General features: G+C 34.0%; 3 protein-coding genes across 6 annotated transcripts; 2 read left to right on the top strand and 1 right to left on the bottom strand.

The window, feature by feature from the left end:
• Nucleotides 1-2,339: 2,339 nt before the first annotated feature.
• LOC123210290 lies at nt 2,340-4,902 on the top strand. 4 transcript variants are annotated; one of them, XM_044628555.1, is made up of 4 exons: nt 2,340-2,526; nt 2,740-2,797; nt 4,143-4,278; nt 4,429-4,902. In XM_044628555.1, the coding sequence occupies exons 1-4, from the start codon at nt 2,362-2,364 to the stop codon at nt 4,457-4,459; spliced, it is 390 nt and encodes a 129-aa protein (XP_044484490.1). In that variant the 5' UTR covers nt 2,340-2,361; the 3' UTR covers nt 4,460-4,902. The 4 variants fall into 4 exon arrangements, 2 of the variants coding, with proteins under 2 accessions (XP_044484490.1, XP_044484492.1); XR_006501246.1 differs by having other exon boundaries at nt 2,342-2,526; nt 2,740-2,793; XM_044628557.1 differs by having other exon boundaries at nt 2,512-2,647.
• LOC123210289 lies at nt 2,804-3,622 on the top strand. The gene has a single exon (XM_044628554.1). It carries the CDS (start codon nt 3,066-3,068, stop codon nt 3,579-3,581), a length of 516 nt encoding a protein of 171 aa, XP_044484489.1. The 5' UTR covers nt 2,804-3,065; the 3' UTR covers nt 3,582-3,622.
• A 990-nt stretch (nt 4,903-5,892) lies between the features above and the next one.
• Nucleotides 5,893-6,793, bottom strand: LOC123210288 (cell wall / vacuolar inhibitor of fructosidase 1-like). Its single transcript, XM_044628553.1, has one exon. It carries the CDS (start codon nt 6,546-6,548, stop codon nt 6,003-6,005), a length of 546 nt encoding a protein of 181 aa, XP_044484488.1. The 5' UTR covers nt 6,549-6,793; the 3' UTR covers nt 5,893-6,002.
• Nucleotides 6,794-20,209: the final 13,416 nt, after the last annotated feature.

Raw genomic sequence — 20,209 nt, forward strand, 5'->3', positions numbered from 1 at the left:
TACAATACTGTACTTTCTCTTGTTGGTGTTGGGCGAGTCCGATGACAACCTCATAATGGCTTTACAAATAGATGAGTATGTCGTAACCCACACCGATTTCTTCAAGGATATGTATTAAATCCATCAAGATGATCAACCAACTGGAGAAACCGTATATCAACCTTTTTTCAGTTATCATTCCCTTGTAATATCATATAGAGACAATATAATAAAATCAATTTAATTGCATCCTTATCATTACCCCTCTATAGTCTCACAGTAAATACCCTTTGAATATCACCGTGAGTCACAGATCTGACACCCTTGAAATATATGTCTCTAATCCTGTTTTTGGCATCCCATGACATATACATCGCAATGTCAATGAATATAGAAAAGTGAAGGTCAATAACAAGAGAAAACTCATATGGGTTAAACTTCACGTCAACTTCATTGATCTGAAACCATAATTGGTCTCTCATCTCACGTCATAACCTTTCTTAATATAAATGAGGGGACCAGGACTAAACTAAATCTCATGTCTCTAAATCGAAGAAAATATCCAAAAGACATCCTCTCAAACATTTGTAACTTCCTCTAAGTTAAAGTAGACATGATCAGGGTTATGGTTTTCTTTTTACCCAAGTTGTTATCTCTGCTAGAAAGTGTACACTTTCATCAACAAATCTCAATTCCCCTTTTTGTTCCCTTCTCTGATCCCTCTGATGCTCCTCACGTCTTCTTTTTTTTTAGTCTTTCTGTCAAACAATAAAAAAATTGTTAGCATGATAATTTTCTTAATATGATTACAATAATTCGAAAAAACAAATTGAAAATTCGAAACCTACACATAAATAACCTTAAAATGAAATGTACATATCCCTTAAATAAGTAAAATTTATCAATTATCACAATTATTCGGAAAAACAGACTAAAAATTTGAAAACTAAAAGTCAAAAAACCCTAGGACAATAAATATTTCAATTTGCCCCCTAAATCATGACAACTTTCTATTTGCCCCCTCTAATCCATAACAATTTTAATTTTCCCCTTTATAAACCTCATATTTAGAAAAAACCAATAAGAAATTCAAAATCTACATGTCTAAAAACCTTGGTATGAAAGTATATATCCCCTAAATAAGTACAATCTATTAATTATCTTAATAATTCAAAAAAAGGGATTGTAAATTTGAAAACTACATATTAAAAAATCTTATGATAACAAAAATTTCAATTTACCCCCTAAATTTATGAAATTCACAACATGCCCCAAATTCATGGAAATTTTCAATTTGCCCCCTTGAGTACATGACAATTTCATTTTACCCCTAAAATACATAACAATTTTGTTGGCCCCCCTCATGAACTTGATAATTAAATATGCCCCATAAACCCAAAAACGTCATTTTACCCCTCCTAAACCCATTAAATTAAATCTATTCGCCAAAATCCAAAGACTAACAACTTTCTCACTATCGTGAAATATCACAAAGGGTCACTATTTAAAAACTCGTTTTTTCCCCTTATTATGAAATATTACAAAGAGTCACTATTGAAAACTCCTATTTTCTCTCCTATCACGAATGTTACGTACTGTTTGAAAACTTGCATTTTCCTCCTATTACGAAAATTCTAAAAACTCAGTTGTTTCTTGATGAATATATACGTTTTGCGATATGTGAGTCATAATATTCATTGCGAAACGACCTCTCCACCATAACTTATAACCAAAAAAATACAATTTTTGAATCTCATTTCAACACAAAAGAAATATATGCATACTATAGAACAAAAGCCCTCAAAAAATTTCATTCAAAACATACAAAAATCAACCCATAAAATTGATTGTTTATATTGAAAACTCTAACTCTAAATCATGAAAAATATTTATTTAATCAGTGAAATATCAATATCAAATTGATTAAAAGTTGGTAAAGAATGAATTACTAACCTCAACCATTTTCGTCATCGAAAAACTGAAGAAAGTCGTCAGAATTTGAAGGTTTTGTGATATTTCATGATGGTGAACATTAATTTCTGTGTATTGTGAAATGAGATTTTGTTAAGTACAATATTTTCATGAAAGGATTTTTGCGTTTTATGAGAATATATAAGGGGCAGTATCATTAGTTTACCTTTTTTTGGACATTTTTGTTGAATGAAGAAAGATGGGAATATTTTTGCTTAGGTTAGGTTATGATGGGAAACTTAATTTAATTTCCTTTTAATTAATTTCCGTTTAAAAAATTAGGTAAGGGTAGCAATTTAATTCCCAAAGCGGTACCAAACTCAAAACGACAACGCGTAAAATAAATACACCGTGAGGAAGCAAAGCAAGGGTTATTGTATTAATAACTATTTTATATTATTTAAATACTTAATGCTCGTCGTGGCTTCTCCTGATAACTCGCTTCTTTGGACTGTCTTTTTAAACCAAAAGTGTGCTATGGTTTCTGATTCTGCCCTTTCGATCACTGAAGTAGTTCTGTCTGTTGTGTACTGTTTGAGTCGGATCTGGCGTTTTCTTCGTTTTTTTTTTTTTAAGGTGATTATTATCATTATTATTTTGCATTTTGCTTTTGATGTGGGTCAAAAAATCAAGACTTGTTCCTTGCTTTGTTTTCATGGTTACTTTTTTCATCATGTTTGAAGCCACATTGTTTTTTGTAAGTCTTCCAATTTTCTTGCTGTGGTTGATTTTGTTTCACTGTTATATTGATAAAGGCGGGCTTTTGTTAATTTTTCGAATTGTTTTTAGGTGGTCGACTCTGAGGGAGAGGTTAATTCATTGCTGCAAAGGTGGAATAAGCCTGTAGGTGAAGTTAAATTTCATTCTTTTTTTTTTTTTATGATATAGTAAGCCCTCTTTTTGAGTTAAAACTGGAAAGTTACTAATGCTTCTTGAGTTGGATATGGCGATTGAGGCCTTTTCCCCATAAGTGATACTGTGTTGTGTAAAATAGCTATCTTGTGTATGTGGGTTGGCTACAAAGATTGAAATTTTGGTGGGATTTTAAAAATTTTGAAGCTTTAATTATTTTGTGTGTGAGAAGGTAAATTCAAGTTAAGTTTGTAGGGCTTGCAATGGATCATGTTGTTCGTGTAGAGAAAATATATCTAATTGATCTTGAAAGTGGGTGTGTGGATAGCGAAGATGGTTCTAGGGAAGACAGTATATCTAGTGTTAAAAAGCAGGTGAAGATGTTGCTAGCTAAAGTCTGTAGTCTTTTTATGGATGTGCGAATGAAAGGTGAAGATAAGGCAAGTTTATGTAGCAACGTGTCAAGTACTAATGGGGTTTCCTTGGAGAATCTGAAGGGAGTGAGTAAAGATGAAGAGGGGAAGAAAGCTTTTAAGGAGAAGAAAACAGAGTCCAGCAATAGGAAGGCCCCAAAACGTCCCAAACCACCTAGAGGTCCATCATTGGATTCTGCTGACCTGAAGCTGATCCAAGAGATTACTGAGATTGCCATGTTGAAACGGGCAAGGATTGAGAGAATGAAAGCCGCAAAACAGTCATCACCTAATAGCAACATATTAGCCATGTTGTTCACTGTTCTCTTTTGTCCTGTGACTATTTTTCAAGTTAACAACTTTTGATAAATTTGAGTTTGACTTATGTGAGTTCAACAATTGCATAACTGTCTAGTATTTGCTTCCATGATGACTTAACCTCCGAAATGGGTTTCATGCTCTCTATAGTTTTGATGAGAGCTCTTTCCTAGTTCTTGGTTAATTTTAAAATTTTGAAGAAGGGTCTGAATCATGTTTTTGTTTTGTAGATGTTCTACCTCTAGTTTGATCAGTATTCACCTAGTCCCTTTGGTGTTTTATGCTAATCATCTTAGAGATAAGAAGATAATTTGTCTTTGAATGTTTTAAAGACCTACCTTCTCATTCCATGTGCTTTTAACCCCTAGCAGGAATAGGATCAGTACTGATACGGTTACTCCCTAGGCAAATTAGTTTAGAAAGCAAGATTTCTTTTAGCAGGATATGTTAGTTCTGTATTATTTCATGGTGCCTTTTTGTACAATTAAAACTTATCATGTTGTTTTCGAAGAATTCTATTGGTCTTGATAATTGAATAGTGATTTTTATAGCTGTTTTATTCAAAACTTGTAACTTTTTTGTCTCCTTTTCTTCAAAATTTTCTTGCAGGATTGTCACCCAGATCCACAGAGATAAAATTTGAGGGATCTCCTGTCTCAACAGGATCAACAAAGGGTGGTTTAATTTCTGTTCAATTCACTGGAAAACCACCTGCAAGTAGTGCAAATGGACCTGGATTTCCCAAGTAAGTCACTGTTGATATTGGCTATGAAAGTTATATTACGCACCTTTGCCCCCTATGGTCTGTAAATTCTGAAGATCAATGAAAACAACATCAAGGAAATCTAATAAAATGAAACTAAAATTCTTATTGAATTGCTGTTTGGTGGAGCAGGTTGCACGTTCAGAGCCACATCAAAGCATGAATATGGCTGCTAGGTGAAATTAGAATATCAGAGAACATGATAAAGTTGTCTTCAAGGTTATATAGGATAAATAAACTCACTGGTGGTTCCTGTAGTTCTCATTCATGCCATTACACTTGCACTTTTGATACGAATGGACCTCTAAAGTTGAAATTTTTTGGGTAATTAATCCCCCATTTTATTTCCTAAAATGGGGGGTGGGTTAAATTCCCCTATAAAATTTAGCGGGTACATTCCATCGAACTTTCATAGGTGCTATTAGTTGCCTCCTGGGCAACTAATGCAAAGAGACTTATGTGTTGGTGATTATGTCCGTAGGAGTACTTGAAGTGCTGCGGTAGGGGCCAAATTGATGACATGGCAATATTTTGAGCATCACAACTTGCCTTGCAAACTATCTGTGGCGTTCTATGTTTCGTTTGCAGACATGGGAATCCTGAGGATAAAAAAAAAAAAAAATAAATAAAACAAGCACGCATTCTTTGTGAATGAAAATATTTGATATTAATGAGTATAATAATAATAATAATAATAATAATGATTTTTCTAGAAAACGTGATCATGTGAATATGAGAACTGTTCATGCCCAGCGTTGGTTAGAATTTGGATATCAAACAGATAATGGCACGTGATTGAGATAGTCTTCTGGAGCCAGCTTGCAGCTGTTGAAACACATGTAGTGAAGATCGTTTTCATTCTCGGGTTGTGGCTGAGTTAGCACATGCATTCACATGAGCTATGTTACTAGATTTCCTCTGAAGGAAAAATACCAACACATTCAAATTTGGACAGAAATCAGAATGCTCTGGAAGAATAGATAATGACTTACATGCGTTTCATACGCTTAGGCAGAAAGTTAGATTCCAAACCTATAACGTTGCGAAGTTAATTTATAACAAATGAAAGTCGGTTTATCTTTAGCAAATGTAACTTTACAAAAGTTTGTGGAAATATTGTATTTTTATATTTGAAGACAAAATGCTGCGAATTCTTACATACAAGAATCAATAATTTGGTTAGTTTTCCTACCCGTTCTCCCCCTTGAGAGACGTTTGAAGCTGCTTAATATAGAGTTGGATACAGCAAATTATAGTTAAATATGAAATATGCTACAGACTGCGGCAATAATACTCTTATGATTCTGCTTTAAGGTGTGCGTTATATGATTCATAGTAATGTACTAATACAACATTGTAACGTGGTAAAACCCCTACAATATATAGATCATTCCAAGACTAAATAAACAAGGATAAATTTCATATATATATATATATAAACCCCTTCTAGAGGGTTCTACAAGCTGTATAGGTCTAGTTCTCTTCACCACAGAAAACCAGATTTGGCCCAATTCCATGTGATGAGTGGCTGAAAAGGGTTACCAGTACAGCTTCTGAACCCAAAAAAATGCGACCTCTAAACTGAAAACTGGAGTCTGGAAGCATCAAATATTACAATTTATTGTGGTACAAAATTAACACAGTACAGTCACACGCCAATAATACCACATAGATGACTAAAATTTTAGCAATAGAAACAATGAAATCTAACCCTTTGCCAGAACATTAATAATTGCTACAGCAATCTGAGAAAGACTATGAATAAGTTTGTTTCTGTCACTTAACGGAGATTCACTTGTTCCTGAGAAGCCCTTCTCACATTGATCAACTAGTTTGGCAGCATCAGAAATTCCATAGTTAGCAAATCCGTATTGGCCTTTGCCCAAAGCTTCAATGGCTTGAGGAAGCTCATATTTGACAACTGAGATGTAGAGTTCAGCACATCCAGCCAAAGCTTTCTCTTGTTTAGGGTCTGAAGACTGTTTAATCAGCCCCTCAATGTAATGCAAAGTGTCGGTTGCATTTACAAGCACGATATTCGCCATTGAAGTGGCCAGCCCTTTAATATTTGAAGTTGAGGAGTTAGAGATTGGGTGCAGAGTGGCCACACAGAGATCGTGAAAAGGTGTTTTTTTGCATATGTTCTCTACCAAATCATCATCATCATCGTTAATAGCAGCAGCTTCACATCGTAGCTGTAAATGAAGTGAAAGGAAAAGAAGAAAAAGTAGAAAGGCGAGAGTTTTTTGCATGTTTGCAGAGAAGTACTGAAAGTGAACTGAAGTGGGCAGAGAACAAAGATGATTGGTTTTGTTGTTTTAAGGTGATTTTATAGGGAGAGTTTGGGGATCCCCTTTCATCTAAAAGCAAAACTTCTTTGAGCTTGTTTTGTCTTGATTTTCATGTCATCCTACTCCTACTAATATAATTAAAAATGCTCTTTATGTAATTTGCTTCAATTCAAACTCTCTTCACAAACTCCCTGTGTGAAACCTTACAGAATTCGATAACATAATTATATATCATTTCACCAAATTTTGTAAAGCTTAAAAAATTGAACATTTCTTAACATTATTCAAGACGAGGCGTGTTTGGCTTGTTGTCGATTATCAATAATTCGGTGAAAAGTTTCAGAATCACAAGATGTTGAATTGAGATTATGGTCATCTTTCCTTTATGAAATGCCTTAAAGTGATGGATGCGAAACTTGACCCGTGAACAAAATGGTAGAAAAGTGAAGGAAAATGTGCTCAAAGTACGCAAAAGCACCCATAGTTTTGTGGCAAAAAAGACAAAGCAATCACAATTTGGTAAACCACGACTAGCAAACTTTTTTAATCCACTCAAGGATTTTGTCTGCATTCTTTCCTTTCCATCTCTTTAATGAATAAATTATTTAAATTATTATAACAGAAAGGGAAACATACTCCATAAATTCATGACAGAACCATGAATGAATTGTGTAGTGCAGGTCAAAGATAGAATAACAATAACATGTTAGACTATAAATGTAGAATAACAATGAAATCCAAAGGATCAAATATTTTATTAATACTTTACATCTACCATGTAAGTAATTTTCTAAGGTTAAAAAAAGAACCGAATAAAATCTACTTAATTTCTCTCAAGGATTTTTGTTATGCTTTTTTTAAGAAAATAATAATTAATAGTTTGGGTGAATGATTTAACAACCAAATCAAAGCAATAGACAGGACAAATTTGCACTAGTGAAGAATTGAAAAGAAGGCCCAAATGTCACATCCTGACCTATACATTACTAATATCAATATTTTAAGTCTAAAATAATGTTTTCTATAGTTTATTGATCCCTTCCTTTTATGTAACTGAAGTTATCAAATTGAAGGTTAACGTAATTTGTGTTATGATTTTGTGATGGAGTAAATTACAATTTTTCATTCATAAATAACAAGTTTTCACCCATTATATTTCTGAATTACCATTTTTCATCTAAAATCTTACTGTACTATGGAGAGAAAGGGTGTCATATGATTGTTTTGTTAAATTGGCACTTGTTAGAGGCTAGGTGGATAGTGACTAGCTTGGATTCAATGAAGTTCCTTTTCTATCCCCCGTTTTTTTAATTTTCTTTTTCTTTTCTTTGCATGGGCCTTATATGAGCATCTTTTTCTTGTGGTGCTTTGTTTTCTTTGCTTTTTCTTTTGCTCTAGAGATTTTGGTGTGCAGGTGTGATTGTTGGCTAGGCTTGGCACCATGGAATCTAGTCTAGGGGAGTCTTCTAGTGTGCATAAGGATCCCAAGGTTAAGGCTCGTTGATGTGAACCTCATAGATAAATTATAAGACCTTACACGCAAGTAAGGAAGCTAAAAACCTCGAAAAGTTAAATCAAATTTTAAATTAAAGAATACCTTAACCCCATGATTATGGATAGTCATGAACCAAAAGTATAAGACACCATTCCCAAGAACAAGTTGAGAAGGTGGGAGATAAGTTAGGTTTGATTGCCACAATCATTAGCTTGATAAGATTGCAAAGTTCGTAAAAGAACAAAGAGGAAAGTTTTTTTTTTCATTCAATAATAAAAAAACAGCTGTGTAGTTTTAGGGTTATACACCCTCTATAGAGGAAATGCAATCCTAAACCAACTAGGATATAACTAATTCTAGTAAAACCCTAAAATCAAACAAATAAAATTAGGTATTTTTTAGCCCAAAACAAATTTAAGCCGAAATAAATACAATTATGTATAATTAAACATAATTTAAGTATAATTTAAGGCCCAATAACATAGCCCTTATATGGAGACAATAAGTGTTGCCTCTAATCGCATGACCCATAGAAAAATTAGGCCCAAATTTAGACCCATAACAAGGCACAATAATAAAGCCTTGTCTGGATGGTTTTGGAGCTCTTTTATTTAAGAGGGCTTGAAGTACAGTAGAGGAGGATGTTACAAAAGCTATCAAAGATTTCTTTGCTTCGAGATGTATACTTAAAGAGCTTAAATGTACCATATTACCACTTGTTCTGAAATGAGCTAATCCCTCGTATTGTAAGGATTTGTGGTCTATATCTTGTTGTAATACAATTTACAAATGTATTACCAAGATTTTAGCCAATAAGATTAAAGGTTTTCTTCCTAGTTTCATTAACAAAACTCAAACGACCTTTGTAAGGGAAAGAGGGGGGGGGGGGGGGGATTAGAGATAACATCCTTCTTTGCCAAGGCTTTATGCACAATTATGATAAGGAGATTGGGAACCATAAAATGTATGCCATCAAGGTGGATCTTCATAAAGTTTATGACATGGTTAATTGGGACTTTCTTATGGTAGTGCTTAAGGTGATTGGCTTTCACCCAAACATCATTAATTGGATTAAGGAGTATGTCACCACCCCTTCCTTCTCAGTTTGCATCAATAGGGAGCTCCAACGTTCTTCAAAAGTTCAAGGGGTTTAAGTCAAGGTAATCCTATCTTTTCTTATCTCTTCGTGATTATTATGGAACTCTTTTCTCACATAATGGGAAAGATAGTGGTAGAGGAGAACTTTAGTTATCATTGGAGATGTCGAGAGGTGAATATAACTCACCTTTGCTCTGCAGATAATTTTCTTTTATTTTGCAAAGTCAAGAGGAGACTATGGCCATTATCAAGCAAGTTTTGCAACTCTTCCATAAATGGTTCAACTTGAAGGCAAATGAAACCAAAAGTTGTGTTTTCTTTTTTAGGGTATCTCAAGAAGAGAAAGAGGCCATTTTAGAGTGTATGCAATTCAAAAAAGGTACAATTTCATTTAATTATCTTGGAGTGCCAATAATATCAACAAAACTCTCTTAGAGGGATTGTAAGCCTTTGATGAACAAGATTTTTAGGAGAATTACCTCTTGGAAAAACAAATACCTTTCATATGTTTGGCGCTTAATGCTTATCAAGTCTATCCTCTTTAGTATCCAAATGATAGAGATCAAGGTGCTGATCAAGTGCAACAAAGCAAGTATTCCCAAGATCCTTTGGAAGGAATCGGTGGTCCAACGACTAGAACAAGGACAAAGAAGATGAAAGAGGCTTTACAAGGCTTAATCGTGGAGATGCATGATAAAGAGGTTGTTCTAGAAGTTTCCAATGCTACACTAAGGATAATCACTTATCTTTATGTGTAAGATAATGGACAAGTCTTAGAACTTGAAGAATAAAGCTTGGAGTCCATGATATAATTATGGGCCACATGGCCCAAGCTAAAGAAAGGCTTAAATAATATGATTAGGTGTTTTGGGTTGTTAGATTTTAAGTTAAGGCTAAATATACATGTAAAAAACTTAACTTCTTGGGTTTATTTGTGCTTATAGGTTGGTCCATGTCTTGATATATTAGTTAGGTTTTTTTTACTTTGACTTTTATGCCTAGGATTATGATGATTACATGCCAATATAAATGCTACAATTATGAAAAACGAAAAATAGACATATCATTAATAATTTTAAGGTATTTTTAGCAAACTTTGCGTTGTTTCCTTGTGGTCTTGGAAGAATACATCATCTTGACTTATCAAATGAGTGATCAACCTTTGTGGCGTCTTAAGATTTAAGGACTTAGGTTCCTTAGAGTTCTAACCTAATTGATCCAACTTGTTTTCTAGCTTTTCTGGGGTGTGCGTAACGGATTGATTCAAGGGTTCCTAGGGTAGGTGGCCTAACGGGTACTTTATCATTTGGTATCAGAGCCTTGGTTCTAGAAACAGGTTTACGTCTCTTTTATCTATCTTTGTTTAATACTTTTCTTTGTGTCTTATTCGTTCCTTGTGTTCCTTTTTGCTTAGTTCTTCTTGTCCGTGCTAATCAACTTCTTGATCTTAAAGTCGTATTAATTCTGTTTGTGTTTGATTTGATTAGATATTAAAAAAAAATTAGAATAACAAAAAAGAGAATGAAAAAAAAAAAACAAGAAGAAGTTATGTTTGAGTTGAGCAGTGCATCTTGATTCTTGCCATTTATTGGTATGGTTACACTCTAACTTTAATTCTTTCCAAGCATCAAGAGGATATCTTAAAATTATAAGTTTAATATTCCTATTTGAATTATTCATAAGAAGATCCTTTTTCTTTCTTTTTTTTTTTTTTGGATTTGGCTAGTTGACTAATTCAAAGCAAATTGTATATTACTTTTGCGCTAGGAATTTTTTTCCTAAATTATATAACAGTTGTCCTACTACATTAATTAGTCCTAATCCTCATCAAATAAGGAATTCTTGTGTCTCAATTATTTTAATTTCGTGTTTCATATTCTACTTAGTCTATTTCAGTTCAATTGTGCATATATAAAATTATTTTTGCTTCATTTTGCTCTGCTCTTTAGGTCCTTGCATTTTAGTGATTTCCTTTACATGTCTTTTGCTTCCTTTTGAAGTTCTCTTATTTTCTTAGCTCCGTTAATTAATTATTTTTATTTTATTTGTCATTTGCCTCAACTAAGTTTTTAAAGTTCTAATTTTGAGACTTGACACTATCTAACTGATTACTCCTTGTGATTGCCATAATTAATCCGAGAAGAAGAAAGTAAAGCTGGTAGTCGTGGAATTCACTGATTATGCAAGTATTTGGTGGGACCAATTAGTGATAAATAGGAGGAGGAATGGTGAGAGGCCAATTCGTTCATAGGAAGAGATGAAGTTGGTAATGCACAAGAGATTTATACCTAGCCATTACTACATAAACTTGCATAGGAAGTTGTAAGGGCTAGTTCAAGGGTCCATGAGTGTGGAGGACTATTATAAGGAGATGAAGATAGCTATGATTAGAGTTAATATAGAGGAAGACCGAGAGGCTACCATGGCAAGGTTTATTGGTGGCTTGAATAAAGAGATTATTGATGTGGTGGATATGCAACACTATTTGGAGATTGAGGAGCTATTGCATAAGGCTATCAAGGTGGAGAAACAAATCAAGTTTGAAAGGTCCAAATCTGGTTCGACTTATAGTTCTACATGGAAGACAACTTTGAAAAACACTAAATCAGCCTCAAGGCCAAAAAAAGATGCAAAACCAAAGGATTTGGTTGTTGTTTCTAAAGGTAAAATCAAAACCAAGTCTTCTTCTAAATCTCATGATATTAAGTGCTTTAGGTGTCAAGGGCATGAACATATTGCATCTCAATGTCCAAATAAAAGAGCTATGATCGTGTTGGAGAATGGTGACATAGAAAGTATTAGTTCAAGTGATAATGACATGCCACAATTGGAGGATTGTTTTGATGTTAATGTTGAAGAACCCGTTCATAGAGATATGTTGGTTGTAAGACACGTACTAAATATTCAGCCTAGGGATAATAATGATGAGAAGAAACGTGAGCATATTTTCCATACAAGATGCCACGTTAAAAACAAGGTATATAACATGATTATTAATAGTGGAAGTTATAATAATGTTGCTAGTACTTTGTTGGTAGATAAGCTCAATCTGGAAACCTTCAAGCATCCTAAGCCGCATAAGTTCCAATGGTTGAATGAGTGTGAAAAAATTAGAGTAACCAAGCAAGGTTTAATTGCCTTCTCTATCAGCAAGTATGAGAATAAGGCTCTTTGTGATATGGCACCAATGCACGCTAGTCATATACTTCTTGGCTGACTATGGCAGTTTAATAAGAAGGTTACTCATGATGGCTACAAGATTAGATACTTTTTGAATTTAATAATCGGATTGTTATATTAACTTTTCTCAAACCTTTTGAAGCATATGAGGATCAGATTAAGATAGCAAGATAGTGCAAAATGAAATAAGAACAAATGAGGGAACAAGAGGAAAAGAGAAAGAAAAAGAGTGAGAGGTCAAAAGAAAAAAGAGGAAGTGAGGCTAAGAGGAAAAATTCAAGTGAAAAGAGTGAGGTTGAGAGAAAAACTAAAGAGAAAGGTATGCAAAAATGTGAGAAAAGTAAGAGAGCGAGTGTGTTTGCTGGAAAAAGTGAGGTTAAGAGTGCTATGATTGCAAAGTAGCAACTACTTGTACTTATGTACAAGGATGTTTATTTTCTTGCTAATGACATTAACCCCTTTTTGCCTAGTGTGGTTGTTTCACTATTACAGGAGTTTGAAGACTTGTTTCCCGAAGAGATTCCCCATGGATTACCTCTTTTAAAAGGTATTGAGCACCAAATCGACTTCATACCTAGGGTTGCCATACCAAATCAACCTGCCTATAGAACTAATGCTGAGGAGACAAAGGAGATACAAAGGCAAGTGGATGAGTTGGTAGAAAAGGGATTTGTCAGAGAGAGTCTTAGCCCATACTCGGTTCCTGTCATTCTAGTCTTAAAGAAAGATGGAACATGACACATGTGTGTGGATTGTTGAGCCATCAATAAGATCATGATAAAGTATAGACATCCTATCCCTAGATTAGATGACATGCTTGATGAGTTGCATGGTTCATGTGTGTTTTCAAAAATTGATTTAAAGAGTGGCTACTATCAAATTCGCATGAAAAAGGGAGATGAATGGAAGACCACATTTAAAACTAAACATGGACTGTATGAGTGGTTAGTAATGCTTTTTGGTTTAACTAATGCACCCGGTACATTCATGAGGTTGATGAATCATGTCTTCCGTGCTTTCATAGGTAAATTTGTAGTAGTTTATTTTAATGATATTTTAGTTTATAGCAAGAATTTGGGTGAACATGTAAAACACTTGCATCCTATTTTTAGTGTATTAAGAGAGAACCAATTGTATTCTAATCTCAAAAAGTGTACATTTTGCATGGAATCCATTGTATTTCTTGGCTATGTTATTAGTTCGCAAGGTATTAGTGTGGATGAAGAGAAGGTAAAGGTGATAAGGGACTTGCCTATACCTAAGAACACGAACGAGGTAAGAAGTTGTAATACCCTCAGATATATTCCAGGGGTAATTATGTCTTTTAACCCTGTCTTGAGATACTTCCCATTGTTTTCATTTATATATATATGTTATGTATGGGTGTGTTTATATAAATATATATATGAATTAAAAAAAAAAAGAAAAGAAAGAAAAGTCAATATATATGTTTGGTGGAAAGAAAAGTCAAGAAAAGAAATAAAAAGAAAACTTTACCTTTTGGCTTTCTCCATCATTTTCCCGTTTCTTCTAGAAGAGGCAGCTTCTTCCTTCTTTGCTGTGTTTTTGAAGGAAAGTAAGTAATTTGGAAGGCTTTTGGAAGATAAATAAGGAAAGAAAAAGAAAAGGAAGCACTTGGAAGCTTTGGTAACCAAAGATCTCCTTCTTTTCCCTTTTATCTATGTTTATATGCATGTTATGTGAATATGTTAGTGTGTTTTGGTATTGATTTAAAGTGGTCTTGGTGATAAAGAAAGCAAAACAAAGAGAAGGAAGCCAATTTGCAAATATTTGACTTGAAACAAGGTAAGGGGAATCATTATTGATATGTTGCATGTTTTAGGCTTTTGGTTCCTTGGATCTATGTTATAAATGATGATTTTGAAGTTGAGGATTGTTGTTTTGCCATCTGGGATGTCTATGTGTGTTATTTTGTTCAGGGCAGAAAGTTGCATGATATTTACAGTTTTTGCCACTAAGTTCGTCCCATGTTTTGGCTGCCTTATCTGATGAATTATGAGTGCTATTATATCTTGTTGGAAAGCTCTTTGAATCATCTTTCCAATGATATATAGCTTGTATGAATTAGAAACCGTTTGGGCTGTTAAATTGTATGAAAATAAGGCTGCCCTGCTAAATGTCTACTCTGTGAACAGTATTTCGTAATTTTATCACTGAGTTTAGCTCACGTTTTGACTGCCTTATCTATTGAATTATGAGTGCTATTATAGCTCGTTAGAAAGATTTTTGAATCCTCTTTTCAATGATATATAGCTTGTATGAATTAGAAACCGTTGGGCCATTAAATTGTATGAAAAAGAAGGCTGCCCTGCTAAATGACTGTTCTGTGAGCAGTGTTTTCGTAATTTTGGGCAAGAAAAAAAGAAAGAAAAGGAAGAAGAAAGGAAAGGAAAGGAAAGGAAAGAAAAGAAGAAAAGAAAAAGAAAAAAAAGCAAGAAAAGGAATTTGGGGCTCAAGATTTAGGGGTCATCCCAAGAGTAATGTCTAGTGAGTTATGAATAAATTTAAATGGAAGCAAAATTTGTAAGATATACGACCCGCATGCATGCTATAAACTATGAGGGGGCACTTTATACTACACCGCCCGTAGTAGGGCACGTCTGTAGTAGGACATAGAACCATAGTAGGGTCCGCTCGCAATAGAGCATACTCGTAGTAGAACACAATTCAGATCACAATTGGTGTAGTGAGAGAAAGGAAAAGAGCTCGAGCTTAGAAAAGAGCTCGAGCTTAGAAAAGTGTCAAATCCCTATAGTTAGCTTCCAGAAAGTATCAAATAGACACCAGATGGGACAAAGTATGACCCAAATAGTAAAGAATGAACTATAATACCCTTTCAATCTCTTATAGAGGTTATGATGTGAGGTTGAGTCCTGAGAGTGAGACAAAACAGGAAAGGAGATAGTTTGTTTGATTCTTTCCCCTTACTGAGTGTTCTTATCACTCACTTCCTTTACTTTCCTGATTGCAGGTACAAGTGATCAAGGTAGCTGCGAGGCAGGGTCAGGTCAGCGTAGGTAGATCCGACTGGAGCAGGTTATCTTGGTTTATATTACATGCATACAGTGGCATGTTCTTGTCGACTTTTGACTTTTGAGAGTATGGTACAGTTGCATATGATTACTCCCTGATTTCAGATGCTTTCAAATGAGTTTTCATATGAGTATATACATCTTTTGTTTGCTTCCATATTTTCAGTTTTCTTGGAATATTTCCTAAACACTTTTAATGATGTGTTTATTTTAAAGTATTTAAAAAAAAAAATAGACGCTATGAATATTAATTCGTAATATTTATCCTTCGGTGGGTAGTACTTCTAGGAAGGGGTGTTACAGAATTTTTCATGGTTTAGCAAGTTTTTATCAAAGGTTTGTTAAGAATTTTAGTTCTATGGTTGCACCTTTGAATGAACTTGTTAAAAAGAATGTTGTTTTTAAGTAGGAAGATGTGCTTGATCGGGCTCTCAATACCTTGAAAGAAAAGCTTACTAATGCACCTTTGTTATTTTTCTTAACTTTGATAAAATTTTTGAGGTAGAATGTGACTAATCTAGAATAGGAATAGGGGCTATTTTGATGCAAAATTCCAAACCAATTGCTTACTTTAGTGAAAAGCTAAGTGGGGCAACATTGAATTATCCCACTTATGACAAGGAACTTTATGCATTGGTAAGAACTTTTCAAACATGGCAACATTATTTGTGGCCAAAGGAATTCATCATTCATTATGATCATGAAAGCTTAAAGTTCTTGAAATCCTAAGGTAAGCTTAATAAAAGACATGCTAAGTGGTTGGAGTTCATCAAAATGTTTACTTATGTGATCAAGTACAAACATGGAAAGGAAATCGTTGTTGTCGATGCATTGTCTAGAAGGTACGCATTACTTACTTCTTTGCAAACTAAGTTACTTGGTTTTGAATTACTTAAGGACTTATATACTAATGATTCTGATTTTGGCAAAGTATGGAATGCATGTGATAAGTGTGCGTTTGGTGATTTTTATAGGCATGAAGGATTTCTATTTAGGGGAGATAAATTATGTGTCCCTATTTGTTTTATTCATGAGTTGCTTGTTAAGGAAACTCACGGGGGTGGGTTGATAGGTCACTTTAATGTGCAAAAAACTCTAGATATATTACGTGAGTATTTTTATTAGCCTAATATGAAACATGATGTGTAATCTGTTTGTGATAAGTGCATTACATGTAGGCAAGCAAAATCTAAGGTCAAACCGCATGGCTTGTATACCCCTTTACCTATACCTAACCAACCTTGGACTGATATTTCTATAGATTTTGTCTTAGGATTACTGAGGTCTCAAAGTGTTAAGGACAACATATTTGTAGTTATTGATAGGTTTAGTAAAATGGCTTATTTTATTGATTGTTCTAAAACTAATGATGCAACACATATTATTGATTTGTTCTTTAAGGAAATGGTTCGCTTGCATGGTCTGCCAAGAACTATTGTTAGTGATAGAGATGTTAAGTTTTTAAGTAATTTTTAGTGCACTTTATGGAATAAATTGGGAACTAAACTCTTATTTTCTACTGTTGCACATCTTCAAACAGATAGACAAATTGAAATAGTTGATGGGACACTCACTACTTTGTTATGTGGTATTGTTCAAAAGAACTTAAGGCAATATGAGAAGTGTTTACCACATGTTGAATTTGCTTATAATAGATTGTTCATTCTACTACTTCATTTTCACCTTTTGAAGTTGTTTATGGCTTTAATCTTTTAACTCTTTTGGATATTTTACCTTTGCCTACTAATGAACATGCTAATATTGATGGTATGAAAAAGGCAGACTTTGTGAAGGATTTACATGCCAAGGTTTGTGCTAACATTGAAAGGAAGAATGAGCAAAATACAATACAAGCTAATAAGGGGCGTGTGAAGATTGTCTTCAAACTTGGTGATTGGGTGTGGGTGCATACGAGGAAGGAACACTTTCCCCCACAAAGAAACTCCAAATTGTAGCCTATAGGAGATAAACCTTTTCAAGTCTTGGAAAAGATTAATGGCAATGCCTACAAACTAGATTTGCTAAGCACTTATGGTAATGTTAATACTACTTTTAATATTATTGACTTATCTTTGTTTGATGTAGGTGATTCGAGGATAAATCCTTTTGAGGAAAGGGGAATGATAAAGATCAAGGTATTGATCAAGTGTAACAAAACAAGTATTCCCAAGATCTTTTGCAAGGAATCGGTGGTCCAATGACCAGAACAAAGACAAAGAAGATGAAAGAGGCTTTATAAAGCTTAATCATGGAGATGCATGACAAAGAGGTTGTTCTAGAAGTTTCCAATGCTACACCAAGGATTATGACTTATCTTTAGGTGCAAGATAATGGACAAGTCTTAGAACTTGAAAAATAAAGCTTAAAGTCTATGATATAATTCCAGGCCGCATGGCCCAAACTAAAGAAAGGCTTAATTAAAATGATTAGGTGTTTTGGGTTGTTAGATTTTAAGTTAAGGCTAAATATACATGTAAAAGACCTAACTTCTTAGGTTTATTTGGGCTTGTAGGTTGGCCTATATCTTCTTGGTTTTTTTACATTGACTTTTATGCCTAGGATTATGATGATTACATGTCTATATAAAGGCTACAACTATGAATAACAAAAAACAGACATATCATTAATAATTTTGAGGTATTTTTAGCAAACTTTGCTTTGTTTCCTTATGTTCTTGGAAGAATACATCATCTTGACTTATCAAAAGAGTGATCAACCTTTGTAGTGTCTTAAGATTGGGGTTTTTAAGGACTTAGTTTCCTTAGGGTTCAAAACTGATTGATCTAACTTGTTTTCTAGCTTTTCTAGGGTGTGCATAACGGATTGACTCAAGGGTTCCTAGGGCAGGTCACCTAGCAGGTTCTTTATCACAAAATTTATTAGGCATCAGTTTTCGTTCTTCCTTCTAAAGTGTTTAAGGACATTGATACCAAGGTGAAAGCATTCTTTTGGACCAAGATAAACATTAATAAAAGGAAAGTTGTAATAGCTTGAAAGGATTTGTGTTTGCCTAAAAATATAAGAGGTCGCAACCTTATGTGTAGTAAAGAGTAAAACAAGGCTACCATGGCTAAACATATATGGGATATTTGTCAAAAATCAAATTGTTCCCTTTGGGTTGATTAGGTCAAAACCTTTAGGCTTAAGGATAAGAGTTTATAGGAAATGAATGCATTGGAAATAGCTCTTGGACTTGGAAGAAAATTATGAAAATGAAGGAGTTTATGAAGAGAAGGATAAGAGTCAAGATAGGAAATGGTGAAAAAACGCTTCTTTGGAAGGAAAATTTGCATCCCCTTAGCCCATTGATAAAGAGATATGGTCATCATATCATCTATGATGCGGGGTGAGGTATGAATTACAAAGTTAAGAGCCTAATTGAAAGTGATGATTAGAGATGACTTTCAACTAATACAATCCACCTAATTGAAAAGAGAAGCTTAATCAATTTTTGACCAAATGAAGATGAAGATAAGATTGTGTGGCTTTCTAATAAGGATAGTGTCTTCTCCATAAATTTAGCTTGGAATGAATTCAAAAGAAAAGAGGAAGTAAAATGAAATAGTTTGGTTTAGCATAAAAACCACATTCTTAGGTACTCTCTAATCCTTTGTGTGGTGATGAAAATGAGGTTGCTAACCAAGGACAAACTTTTCAGGTATGACATCACTCAATCAACCACTTGTGTTCTTTGCAATGGCTCGAATGAGACTCTTCACCATCTTTTCTTCCATTATGCCTATTGCAAATTCATTTAGAAGGGCATTTTGAAATTATGAGATAAAAGGTATGATGCTCAACATTGGGATATATATATATATATATATATATATATATATATATATAAAGAATATTGCGGTGGAATGGAATGCTTCCAGCATTTAAAACTTGATAAGTAAAATGGCTCTTGGGGTTGGCATCTATGTAATATAGAGGGAGAGAAATAGTAGATGCTTCTCAGGTCAAACCCTTTCTAAAGAGATTATTTTCATAAGAGTATATCGCATATGTAGAGACAAAAGGGCTTATTTTTTAGTTTTCAACCATACAAGGGAGAATGAGAAAATTGCAAAGGCATAAGGCTTACCTAATTGTGTATTCAAGTGTAAAAAGAATGGATGATAACTATAAGATGTTGGATGGAATAGAATGGAGGAAATCATAGCCAGTATGTTAGAGGAGCATAACTGGTTTTTGTTTTTCATGGTTGGCATGTATAAGATGCATGACTAGACTTTTATTAACACGATTGCCTTAAAGATTGGCATAGCTGGACTTCGATTAGTATGATTGGCAAGTTTATAGTGCACAACCAGAAGGTTCTTGGTATATTTGCATTGATTTTGCTAGGCACAGATGAAAGGCTGAGAAGCATGGATGAAAGAAATGTAATTGGCATGACTAGATTATGGAAAAACACAGTTGGAATAAGAGATCCATGAACTTAAGGAACAATTAGCCTAAGTTTTATAACTTGTGACTGAACCAAACACCTAACCCACCTCCTAAGCCTAAGTGTAACACCCAGATTTAGGTATGTCAATAAACTCTACTTCCAAAATTACTCCTAGAGTTGATTTTATAACTTGTTATTTAAAGAAATTGTAAAAAAATTATTTAAAACCACTAAATGAACAATAATTTTTAAAGGGGGTAAAATGGTCATTTTAGAAGGATTTAAGAGACAAAGTGGGAATGTAAATTGAATGGCATACTTGAAATTATATAATAGTGCTAAGGGTTTTTAGTAATTGGCTAAGGATAAAATAGTCATTTATGGAGAAGGTTAACGGTAA

The sequence above is a fragment of the Mangifera indica genome, chromosome 3 (assembly GCF_011075055.1).
Source record: "Mangifera indica cultivar Alphonso chromosome 3, CATAS_Mindica_2.1, whole genome shotgun sequence".
Lineage (NCBI taxonomy): Eukaryota > Viridiplantae > Streptophyta > Magnoliopsida > Sapindales > Anacardiaceae > Mangifera > Mangifera indica.